Source organism: Astyanax mexicanus, chromosome 16 (genome assembly GCF_023375975.1).
Source record: "Astyanax mexicanus isolate ESR-SI-001 chromosome 16, AstMex3_surface, whole genome shotgun sequence".
Taxonomy (NCBI): domain Eukaryota; kingdom Metazoa; phylum Chordata; class Actinopteri; order Characiformes; family Acestrorhamphidae; genus Astyanax; species Astyanax mexicanus.
In genome coordinates this window covers 9,002,202-9,015,210 of record NC_064423.1, presented here as the reverse complement: position 1 = coordinate 9,015,210, position 13,009 = coordinate 9,002,202, and the positions used below count along the sequence as shown (strand labels likewise).

General features: G+C 38.8%; 1 protein-coding gene across 1 annotated transcript; it reads left to right on the top strand.

Annotated features, from left to right (window-relative positions):
• Positions 1-2,833: 2,833 nt before the first annotated feature.
• On the top strand, positions 2,834-11,723 carry polr2l (RNA polymerase II, I and III subunit L). Its single transcript, XM_015608586.3, has 3 exons — positions 2,834-2,938; positions 4,124-4,240; positions 11,447-11,723. Exons 2-3 carry the CDS (start codon positions 4,146-4,148, stop codon positions 11,553-11,555), a joined length of 204 nt encoding a protein of 67 aa, XP_015464072.1. The 5' UTR covers positions 2,834-2,938; positions 4,124-4,145; the 3' UTR covers positions 11,556-11,723.
• The last annotated feature ends 1,286 nt before the right edge of the window (positions 11,724-13,009 follow it).

Sequence of the window (13,009 nt, the reverse complement as noted above, 5' to 3'; positions counted from 1 at the left end):
AATTATTAACACATGTAGCCAGTGCTAACCCCTCTGTTCAAGCAAAGTTAGCTAAGTCTAGCTAGATTTACTGCTCAGCTGCTCAGCCCTAATAATAAACTGTAGCGCTATCTAGCAGTTTACAAAGTAGCAGTGTGCAGGTTCGTGGTTAAAGCGTTAGTTACTTTAAACAAGCTAGTTATCCACTACATGTTGTATTATTGGGGAAATATGTACATGGGCATGGTTTGCATATAGCTAATGCTAATTAGGTAACTAGCTTACCTAGCGCATTCACTGTTGAACATAATATCAGGCTTTTGACTCTTTGTTTGTTTGTTTCAAGACGAGTTCTATTGTCGATTATTGACGCATGTTTTAGTCAGTATAACAGGGTAGAGGTCACTGGTATAGCTTTTTGCTTCCAAATAAGTGAAGTTCGCAGAGGTTCTCACTCCCAGCTGGATAAATTAACTAGTTACTTTGCTAATGCTAGCTAATCTAGGTTAACTAGCTAGCTAAAGCATTTGGCTAGCGTGCTAATTTGTTGTGTGTAAGAGGTTGAAGACTGGATAAATTAACTAGTTAAATTATTTTGCTAACACTACCTTACCCAGCCTAGGTTACTTAGCTAGCTAAACCATTTGGCTAGCGTGCTAATAGAGAATAGAATCGTGATGTCAGCAGACATGAACAACGCAGTGCATTGTGGGATTTTAGGAAACTGATACTATGGCAGAGACAGGCAGAAATATATCTCTATATATATATGGTGATTAGTGGATAAATTAGCAGAGTTAATTTAGTGTGTGAAAGTGGAAGGTGGTTGGATAAATTACTAATCTAGGTCGGTTAGCTAACTTATCCAACCACCACCCTCTTCCACACACCGAGTTAGCTAGTGTGCTAGTGAAAACACTTTCCTAGTGAATTAGCTAGCTAGTTTAGTGTGTGGAGAAGGGTGGTTGTTAGATAAGTAAGATTGTTAACTAGCTATCAAGCTGGATAAGTCATTATGGTGATATTTCAATAGGTATAAGAGGCATGCACAGTGTGCTGGAGTTTCAAAAATAATTATGTTGCTAATAATTAGTAATTCCAAATGCACAACAACCCTTTCATTACCAGTGATTTTCTAGTTAAATAGCTAAGTGGTAAAAAGTTGAAACATGCTAGTTTTGTTGGTGCCAAGTTCTGCACTAGTTTTAGAAGCAGAGACTGTAGTTAAGGAGCTGGTTGGCAGTTTAAGAGTGACATTTACACAGTCTGATAAAGTAACTGAACTAATAATTTCAGTTGTATGAAAGTAAATGTGGACTCTTCTCTGTCTGCAAATCTGTGTGTGAAGGTCTAAATGTTCTTTCCTGTGTTCTTTGGGTATACCAGTTTTCATAAAAGATATATAAACTTTACAAACCATTTGTAAATGTTTATGAAGAGGCTGCCTGACTAAATTGAACACTGAATGATGTGCTGAAGCATAAGACTGTTTTTTGTGTAACTAATAATTATGAAGTAAAAAAAAAAAGTCCTGAACATAATGTTTGTTGCAAGGCCATACATTTTCTGTTGATTTAGTTCATTTGCAGCACTGCTCCTCACTCAATGCTGTGTACAAGCCAGCGTTTACAGACCCGTCACAAATTACTCCCTGCATCCTGCACTTAAACCCACCAGTCCAATAACATGTAGCGCTATAGGGACGATTTTTGGGACCTAGCCCATTTACTGGTGTATCTTGTAACATCAGTAGAATTCTCTTTGTCTATATTTCACACCTGATAGTTCCTAGATTGGCCTTTTCTATTCCCATCTCGGGACATGCTTTTCACTAGAACTACAATTCCCAGCAAATGAAAAAATCTCTTTTTCATGCTCTGCAGAATTCTATAACTGTTGTCTTCTGTTAATTTCCATGTGTATGTAAGACTGTTTATTGTGTTGTTTTTTTGTGTATTGCCTCTGTTTATCCAGCATTCTCTTATGGTTTATATTTTTGTGTATTGCCCTCTTGAGAATTAAATCCTCATCTACTTTTTACCGCAAGTATCTGACGTCAGTCAAAAATTATACAATCAGTTCTACAGAAATCACACACTAATTCTATTACTAGAATATATCTGTCTGTTTTGAATTATCTGAGTGTAGCTCACAGCAGCAGAACACATTCAGTAATAAATTATTAATGATGCACTTATACTAATGAATCCATTATTATTAAAAATGTTAGTATGTCTCTAGAGCTCTAAAGCAATATAGTAAGAATATTATATCCTGTGTCGGTTCTAGACCATTTCAACACGGGGGCCAGTGGTCTAGGGCCAGTGTGCTATATGATTTTACAGTGCTTTGCAGCATTAAGAATAAAGAGTTTGCATTCAGTATCATTCAATTTTTAATTTAGGAATGATTCTTACGTTATTCGCTCATATTTCATACAAACAGATGAACAAAAATCATCGTTAAAACTTTTGCTTTGCTTTAAAGTGTTGTACCTTTTTCTGTTTCATACACAATTTACATCAACAAATCAACATATTCTCAGTTTTAAGGTCAGATTATATTTTTACATTATTTATATATACATAATTTGCCTAGAATAAAATGTAGATATTACAGATGTATGAATTCCACTGATATTAGAGTTATTTGTTCTGAGTTACAATATATTTTCCAGCTACACTAGTTTTAGTTCAGTTTCTTACGTTTTCTTTTGTTACACTCATTGATTAATGCGTTTATCTGTTTCAATAAGCTTTTATTTTGTTATAAACTCTATATTTTCTCAAACTAGTTTATTAGTTAGTAGTTCATTTAGAGACTCAAAACTGAAAAAAGACTTTTATTTTGATAGAAAATCGTTTTGAGTGCTGAGGAACGTTGTGTTTCCGGTGTTGTGTTTGAGTCCGGATATATTTCTGAGGAACACCGAGTGTTGAGCGTGGTGGCTAAAGTGCGGGTGAGTGTTTATAATTATTATAATATTTGTAACATTTTACTGATAATTATATTCAGTATTAAACACAGTCCGTTGCAGCGCAGTTCACTCCGCGGGTTTAGCCCGGCGAGATTTACTGTGGACTGGGGTAAAATGCGGAATCCGTTAAAGTATTGTGTACTAATCTACATACCGTACTTACACAGATAACTAAGTTAACTATGTAGGTACTATCATTAATTCATGACTGTATTCTTTAATTCATTTATTTACTCTTTTATTCATTAATTTCCTCTAATTTATTGGTTTATTCTTTCATGTATTAATTTCCTATTTTATTGATTAATTTAATCTCTTATTCATTAAGTTACTCTTTAATTCCTTAATTAGCTTTTTATTTATAAACTTGTTCTTAATTAATTAACTTGGTCATGCTCTGTAACTTAATTTTAAGCGCAAAATCATAAGTCTCCTTCACTAGAGAGAGACATATTTTTATACACATTTAGCTACTGTTAATTTACTGAATTTAGAACATGTTATAATTAAGTGTATAAAGAAATAGTAAATAGATGCTGTGTCTAAATGGAAAAAGCCTTTTTAATTAAAAAAAAAAAAGATTTCTTCACCTTGCCCAAACACACGAGAAGCATGTTATTATAATTATTAGTGTCTCACAGAGAATTCTAATTTAATAATATAACACAAATGAAAATGCTTTTAGTGTATTAAACCAAGTTAGCAATAAAAATGCAAAACCCAGTTCTACTGATTATTCAAATCTGTTATATTTTAATTATAGCACTGTATTAAAAATGTTCCATTATTCAAATTTCAGTGAACTATGGTGTGTGTAGTAGTGTTAGAAATTAAGAGTATTAGAAGTTGAGTTGCTTTGAACAGTGCTTTAGATTTCCATACAGAATGAAAGGTAGATATAGATTATATAGCTGCATCTTTCTTACATTTTCTTTTTTTTCTTACATTTTTCTTAATCTTGTTAGTATGACTGTTTACCTTTACAGATTGGTCTATTTAGAAATGTATTCTGTTTGTTTTAGTTCAGAGAACATGTTGAAGGAATTGACAAAGTATAAATAAAATATGGAGACCAACAGCCCAAAGTAATCCAGTTCCTTACAGATATCACCTGTGGCTTCCAGTACTTTAAACACTAAAATTAATTTGATTTAATTCTGATTCCAGATTAACAAAGCATCTCTTCAGGATGATTATCCCAGTGCGATGCTTCACCTGCGGGAAGATTGTGGGCAACAAGTGGGAGGCTTATTTAGGTCTCCTTCAGGCAGAGTACACAGAGGGGTGAGTGTTGAGTAGAATGAGCTGCTTTAGAGAAATATAACACCATCGATATCGTCACAGGATTTAATATGCAACTATTTACTTACATGCATTTCTTCTCCATGAATAGGTTTAAAATAAGTTTTTTTAGACTTTTCCCCAGAACATGTGTAACAGTGTCTGGGGAGGTGGATCTTTTACCACCACTGTGAACAAAATGTAACTGCAGAGGTTCTCTAAAACTCACCGTCTTACACCAAACCCATTTAGGATGGGTAACTGTTTAATAATAGTTCTGTACAGTGGCGTGAAAAAGTATTTTGCCCCCCTACAGATTTTTTTTTGTTTTTGCTTTTTTGGTCATAGTGTGATTTTTCTGATTATCAAACAAACTTTAATATCAGACAAAGATAAGTAAAAGTAAGTAAGGATAATTTTATTTAATAAAGGTAAAAACTATATAAACCAATCTAGCCCTGTGTGAAAAAGTGTTTACCCCTAAACCTAATAACTTGGTTGTTCCACTCTTGGCGGCAACAACTGCAGTCAAGCTTTACTGATAACTGGCAACGAGTCTTTCACATCTCTGTGGAGGCATTTTGATCCACTCTTCTTTACAGAATTGTTGTAATTTAGACACAATGTAGAGTTTTTCCAGCATGAACGGCCTGTTTAAGATCATCCACCAGCCTCTAAACGAACTTTGACTAGGTTAACTCAAAACCATTGTTTTTTTTGTGAAGCCATTCAGAGGTGGATTTAATTGTGTGTTTTGGATCATTGTCCTGCTGCAGAATCCAAGTACGCCTGAGCTTGAGGTCACAAACAGATGGCTGGACAGTGTCCTTCAGGATTGTCTGGTAAACAGCAGAATTCCTGGTTCCATCTATTACAGCAAGTTGTCTAGATCCTCACATTACCACCACCATGTTTTACGTTCAGTATGATGTACTTTTTCAGAAATTATGTGTTAGTTTTACACCAATTTATTGGGACACACACTTTCCAAAAAGTTCCACATTTTGTCCTGGCAATCATTTAAGATGTTTTTTGGCAAATGGAAGATGGGCCATTGTATTCTTTATGGTCAGCAGTGTTTATTGCCTTGGAAATTGGAGACCATTTTCATCCAGTCTCCTTTTTATTATTGAATCATTAACACTGACCTTAACTGAGGTAAATGAGACCTGCAGTTCTTTAATAGTTTTTTTTTTTTCAAGTCAAGAGGCTCTTATTGTCATTATATCTGAGTACAGGTACACAGTGTGATGAAATTATGTTCCTCCGGAACCATGGTGCAACATAGAACAACAAGCAATAGACAACATAAAGTGCAGGAGTGACGACAGTGCAACATAAAATTATAAAATTATAACACTAAATAACAATAAATACAATAAATACAAAGGACAAGACAATTTAAAGACAGGACAGTGCAGTACCGATACGGTATAATAAGTGTATAGTGGGGATAAGGTGCGGAGATGTGTGACATACTGTAACATATAGAACATATATAATCACAGCAGTTACTGAGGTAGAGTTTATAGTTTTTAAGAGTGCAGCAAATAAAGTCATGTCAGCCTCTGTGTGCTGACTGGGTGTGTGTGTGGGTGAAGTTCAGTTCTTTGTGAGTGTAAAGGGGGAGGGGTGTACAGTTTAGTTTTGTGCAAGTGTGTTGGGTGAGTGGTGGGTGGGGTGGGAGTTCAGTTCTGTCTCTGTGCGTTGAGAAGTCTGACTGCCTGGTGGATGAAGCTGTTGCAGAGTCTACTAGTGGAGGCTCGGATGCTCCTGTATCTTCTGCCGGACGGCATCAGAGCGAAGAGTCCGTGTGAGGGATGGGTGGGGTCGTCCACAATGCTGGTGGCTTTGCGGATGCAGCGTGTGGTGTAGATCTCTGTGATGGAGGGAAGAGAGGCTCCGATGATTTTCTCAGCTGTCCGCACTATCCGCTTTAGGGTCTTGCGGTCTGAGGTGTTGCAATTCCCAAACCAGACGGTAATGCAGGTGCTCAGGATACTTTCAACAGTCCCTCCGCAGGAAGTAGAGGCGCTGCTGGGCTTTCTTGGTTATGGAGCTGGTGTTGAGGGACCAGGTGAGGTTCTCTGCAATGTGAACACCGAGGAACTTTGTGTTATCCACAATTTCCACAGCAGAGCCGTTGATGTTCTGCAGGTGGTGGACACCTGGAGCTCTCCTGAAGTCAACAACCATCTCCTTGGTTTTATCCACGTTAAGAGATAGGTTGTTGGTTCTGCACCAGTCCGTCAGCCACTGCACCTCCTCTCTGTATGCTGACTCGTCGTTCTTGCTGATGAGGCCAACTACAGTTGTGTCATCAGCGAACTTGATGATGTGGTTTGAGCTGTACTTTGCAGTACAGTCATGAGTCAGCAGAGTGAACAGCAGTGGGCTGAGCACACAGCCCTGGGGGGCACCGGTGCTCAGTATGGTGGTGCTGGAGGTATTGTTTCCAATCCTGACTGATTGTGGTCTCTCAGTCAGGAAGTCTAAAACCCAGTTGCAGAGGGAGGAGTTCAGGCCCAGCAAGCTCAGTTTTCCGATCAGATGCTGAGGGATGATGGTGTTGAATGCTGAACTGAAGTCGATGAACAGCATTCGAACATAGCAGTCTTTGTTGTCCAGGTGGGTGAGAGCCAGGTGGAGCGCAGTAGAGATGGCATCGTCTGTTGATCTGTTTGGACGATACGCAAACTGCAGAGGGTCCAGTGAGGACGGGAGCTGGTTTTTGATGTGCCTCATGACCAGCTTCTCAAAGCACTTCATGATGATGGGAGTAAGTGCAATGGGACGGTAGTCATTAAGGCAGGACACTTGAGACTTCTTCGGCACAGCGACGATGGTGGTCGTCTTGAAGCACGTCGGCACGATTGCAGTCCTCAGAGAGATGTTGAAAATGTCCGTGAGAACATCCGTGAGTTGTTCTGCACATCCTCTGAGCACTCTGCCAGGAATGCTGTCTGGTCCTCGGGCTTTCCGTGGGTTGACTCTGAGTAGAGTTTTCCGCACATCAGCTGAGGACAGGCACAGTACCTGGTCGTTTGGAGGAGGTGTAGTCTTCCTTGCTGTCGTGTAGTTCTGTGCTTCGAACCTTGCGTAGAAGGAGTTCAGTGCATCTGGAAGGGAGGCATCACTGTTACCAGCAGGGGAGGGTGGCTTGTAGTTGGTGATGGTCTGGATGCCCTGCCACATGCGCCGAGTGTCAGTAGTGTCCTGGAAGTGGGCGTGGATTTTCTTTGCGTAGGTGCGCTTTGCCTCTCTGATCCCCCGGGAGAGCTTGGCTCTAGCTGTTCGGAGGCCAGCCCTGTCCCCTGACTTAAAGGCCTTGTCTCGGAATCTCAGCAGCACACGCACCTCTGCGGTCATCCACAGCTTCTGGTTGGGGCGGGATGTGATGGTTTTGGAGACAGTAACATCCTCAATGCACTTGCTGATGTAGCCAGTCACTGAGTCTGTGTACTCCTCCAGGTTGATGGAGTCATCAGAAGTAGCAGCTTCTCTGAACATGTCCCAGTCAGTGTGCTCAAAACAGTCCTGAAGAGCAGAGATGGCTCCTGGAGGCCAGGTTGTAACTTGCTTCTTCTCTGATTTGGCACGTCTGATGAGCTGTCTGTATGCTGGGATGAGCATGACAGTGATATGATCAGAGTAGCCGTAGTGGGGGCGGGGCTCTGCTCTGTACAAACCGGGAATGTTAGTATACACACAATCGAGCAGGGGTACGTTTCCCAAAAGCGTAGTTGCTAAGTACGTTAGCAACTTACATAGTCTGGACGCTGCAGCTGCGATGCAGGTGTTTCCCAAAAGCGTAGTTGGAACTATGGAGGTAACCACGTTAGTAACTTACATAGTGCGAACCTTAGTTAAGCTACTCAGGTGTTTCCCAGAACCGTAGTTCCAGCGAATGTTCGCAACTACAGTGGTTCAGCTGTGTCGTTCCAACTACAGCTCTAGACCTGTCGTTAGGAGCTTAGTTCCTGGTGATTAGTGCAGACGATGGACGGTAGGATTCAAAAAGCTGATTTATCACATTAATATTGCTGCACGAGGATTTAAGATGTCAAGTGTACCTTTTTTTTTATGTTTGTGTTAATTAAATTAATTGAGCCACTTCACTTTTACCCATGTGGGAAAATAATAAAATTCAGTCCTTAAATGTATTTTGAAAATGTAATTTAATTGCCCATTTTTTAATGTTTGTCTTTAACATTTAGCTTTATTTGGCAAACAGGAATTCAGTGTAGTGAAAAAAGTGCACTGAAGTGCTCTTTAGCTAAAATGTATTTCACAGTCTTGGAAAGATGTATGTCAATTATTCAAGCCGGCATCTATTGAGTAAAGATAACTTGTGCTGTGCATATTTATGAATTAGTTAATATTTTTTTTAAACCCACTGTGCTTTATGCACTCTCCAAATAAGGCTATTAAACTGTCACTGGGGTAATACTCTAAAATGACTTTAACGTAAACACCTGTACCCTAAGGACCTTTGAGGGTATATTTGCATTGTTTGTACCCAGTGAAACAAATGTATCCATACAAGAAAGTGTCTTTTAATAATATATTCATAACAAGAAAAAACTAAGTAAAAAGTGTCTTAAAATAAATAGAGACATGCAATAAGCAGGTGTTTTGAATTACCTAATTATCCTCTGGAGGTAACAGGGCCAGACAGAGAAAAAAAAGTATCATTTAGCCAGTACAACGTGTGTGTTTCTAGGCCTATACAAATGTTATCAATTAGTGTTTGTTAAATAATATATTACAGGAAATAAGTAGAAATATGTAGGCTACATTAATATATATGTAAAAAGTAATAACATTAATTGCCATTATGAAAAAAACATTAAGAGAATAAAACCACGACTGGGATTCGAACTAGGCTTCCATCCGATGTTCTGTCGAGTTTTGCTACCCTGTCAAAGCGTACTACCCTAGTGCATATTTAAATTTTAAATATAAAATTGCTAGAAAAAGCCCCATATTTAAACATGCTTTAGGTAGAATATTTGGACAGCCTGAATCAAAATATCAGGAGACAGTTTAGGGTTATTAGGGGTGATTATAACCCTTATTTTTTTATTATTGCTCACTTATTATTACTTTCATTATTATTAGCTGTCATTTATTTGTAATACTCAGAAATAATGTCAAGGGGTTTCTGGTTGTTTAATGCACCAAAAAAAAAATTACTATAAAAAAAACAATAAATAAATAAAAAATGTTTCCACGCATGGGCACTGGTGTTAAGAAGCACATCTCTATGGGTTGCACAATTCGACAGAACGCAGAGCGCTGCACGGTTGTAGGCGCACTGCTGAACCACTGAGTAACACACATTTCTCAGGTCTCATTTTAATAAGACTCATTCAGAATGGTGATTATTTAATAAAAAAAATATTGCAATAGCAAATATGTGTATGTTTTTTTAAGTAACAATGTCTGTTACAATTAATAATTAAGCTATATAATATATAGCAATTATTGTGTAAATTTTACTTGCAGTTCATTGTAATTTTATTAATAGTATTGTTGTCCATTATGTTGTGGTGATAATTACAATATAAATAGCCTAAACATAAGTAACATATTCTTGGCAAAATATTTTAAAGATTGTGAGTTTTGCACGTTTTCTGCTGGGAAAGTCTGGCCGAACACATCTGGAAACACCTTAGTTAAGACCACGGTGGTTCAAACCAACATAGTTCAGACTTCTGTGGTACCAACAAAGTACGATGGTTTCGGGAAACGGTCGTACTTCAGATGTTAGTTAGTTTAACGATGCATTGTACCACGTTAGTTTAATTCTAGGCTCCGTCGTTGTACGGGAAACGCACCCCAGGTTAGCTCCACGGGTTGGAAAATCCACATGTTGGTGAAAGCTGGGCAGCAGAGCCTTCAGATTACTGTGATTGAAATCACCAGCAACAATAAACAGTCCGTCGGGGTGTGAGTTCTGGAGTTTGGAGATAACAGTGTACAGTTCTTGCAGAGCGTTAGCATTAGCACCGTTAGCATTAGCACTGGGTGCTACATACACTGCTATTATGTACACGCTGCTAAGCTCTCTGGGCAGGTAGAATGGCCTGGCTCTGACTACAGCAAACTCCACCAGCGGCGAGCAGTAGCTGGAGATCAGCGCAGCGTTGTTACACCATGCTGTGTTGATGTAAACACACACCCCACCTCCACGTACTTTGCCCGAGAGGCCGGCGTCGCGGTCCGCGCGGTAGCATAGCATGCCGCTCACCTCAATCGCGGAGTCCGGGATGGAGTCCGTTAACCACGTCTCCGTGAAAACGAACACACAGCAGTCTCTGAACTCGCGCTGGGATGTCCGCTGGAGCCGGAGATAGTCAATCTTGTTCGGCAGGGAGCAAACGTTGGAGAGAAGGAGAGATGGAACCGCTGGCCGGCTGGAGTTAGCCATTAGCTTAGCGCGGACTCCGGCTCTCTTACCGCGCTTTCGGCTCCTCGCGCAACGCTTGCGGAGAGACCTCTTCCGGCTAGCAGGCTCAGGAAACGCCGCGGATCTTAGCAGGCTTAGCGCGCGTAGCTCCGCTCGTAGACCGTCTGTAAGTACAGATTTTTGTTGTTGTTTTGGGTTCTTCTGTGACCTCCTGGATGAGTTGACTGACTTTTTGGAATAATTTTGGTTGGCCCGCCAGTCCCACTGAGGTTTGCTGGAGTTCCAAAGCTTTAGAAATGGGATTGTAATCTGTGACAGACTGACAGATGATCAATGGCTGTTTTTGCATCTGTTTTAAATTTCTTCAAACCAGAGTGTAATGTGTTGCTTTTTGAGAATTTTTATCTGCTTAATGTCGCCAGACATGTTCTATTTAAGTGGTTTCTTGATTCTGCAGGTCTGGTTGTGGTTAGAAGTGAAATCTAATTTAGCTTTCCAAAATGTGATTAATCACAGTTAATTAATGAGGGGCAATCACTGTTTCACAAAGGGCTAGATTGTTGTTGATAGTTTTTTCACTTAATAAATGAAGTCATTTAAAAAGTGCTTTTTATATTTACTCCGGTTATATTTTTTTTATTCTAAAGTTTGTTTGATAATCTGAAAAATGTAAGTATGACATAAATGCAAAAAAAGAAATCTGTAAGGGGGCAAATACTTTTTCATTATATTATATATAGTCCAGATTTATTCCTGGTCCTGTGGCTGAAGTGTAGTTTCTCTGTGTGTCTCCTCAGTGATGCTCTGGATGCTCTTGGACTGAAGCGGTACTGCTGCAGGAGGATGCTGTTGTCTCACGTCGATCTCATTGAGAAGTTACTGAACTACGCGCCGCTGGAGAAATAGCCCGGACTAAAACCCACAGCTTTCTTTCATCTGCTCCCCCAAACCCCTGTATATATAATGGGTCATGCTTTAGGCCCGGGGACTGTGCAGAGGACATGCTTTACATATACAGTAGATGTTCTGTTAATTGATTTAAGTAATGTTTTATAAATAAAGTGGTTAAATAAAGTGGGCTCTTGGGACTTTTCTTGCATGGCAACTTTCTATGGTAAAATATGCATAAATGCATGTTTCTGGATTCAGTATTAAGTTCTGTAGAAAATGCTAAAGAATATAATGACAGTATTACATCACAGTATCTTTAGTTATTTTTAAAACCAATTTTTTTTTTATTCTGTTGTGAAGGCAAAACAACATGGTTCCTGGAGAGCTGGATTAAGCTTCATCAAGCTTGTCTTTGCTATTGTAACATCAGGAAAAATGTCTTACCCAGCTCAAAATGTGCAAAAGACATGTAATAATTCTCTTAATTAATCATGGGTGTGTTTTGGATTTAATGTAAAGCAGACCAATCAGCATGTCGCTTACTATTCCCTTTAAGATCCAGGTGAGCTCTGAATTTGGAGGATTGCTATTTTAATGGTGCAGCTACCTGGCTGTGTCCAACACCTCTTAGCAGAAGATACTGACCTGCTCGTTCACACTGTGAGGGTGCACCAGCTGCTTATTTACAGACACTACACTGATATATATTTTTAAATTCTGTTTATTGTTGATGTAATAGTTAGGTTTGTGCACTGCTGTGTTACGAAGATAGCCTTGTAAAGAGAGCGTACGTAAACACACAAACCTCTCATCAGTTCATACCACAAAATTCAGAAAAGAAGATCAAGGAATGATTAAGGAAGATTAACACCCATTGTTTATATTAATAATTTATTTTTTTTGTCTGTAAGTTTAAAATTTTAGTGTTTATTGTATCTTTTTATATTTTTACAGTTTTCTTTCTTTACAGTATCTCATTTATTTCACTCTTGTTTCAGTTTCAGTATTTTTTTGTTACTAGGAGAACCTTTATATGCTTTGCCTTTTATTCTTCTGGAGTATAAACATGGAAGCCCACATTTAAATATATTTTATTAATGATTTAAATGAACTATTTATGGCTGAATGTGAGCAGTATGAAGGCGGATCATGGGCTGTTTTTTTAAGGTTTTGAGTGTACGAACGCTTTCGCTTCAAAATTCACAGTTTAATAAATGAAGCCCCTGAAAAGAACAAATACTACAAGACCAGCATCAAAATGGATCACACTGACCATGCTTCCCTCTGCAACTTTTATGGAAATGCTGATTTCATTTTCTAGCAGAACTTCCAGGCACACTGCCAAAAGTACTAGTCTGTCTTATATAATATTTAAATTTTCTGAGCTACTGACTTTTGGGTTTTCATTCAAAATAATTTTTTTTGAGAGGCACCTGTAGTTGACAGCTGGAATCACGTGTATTTACTGT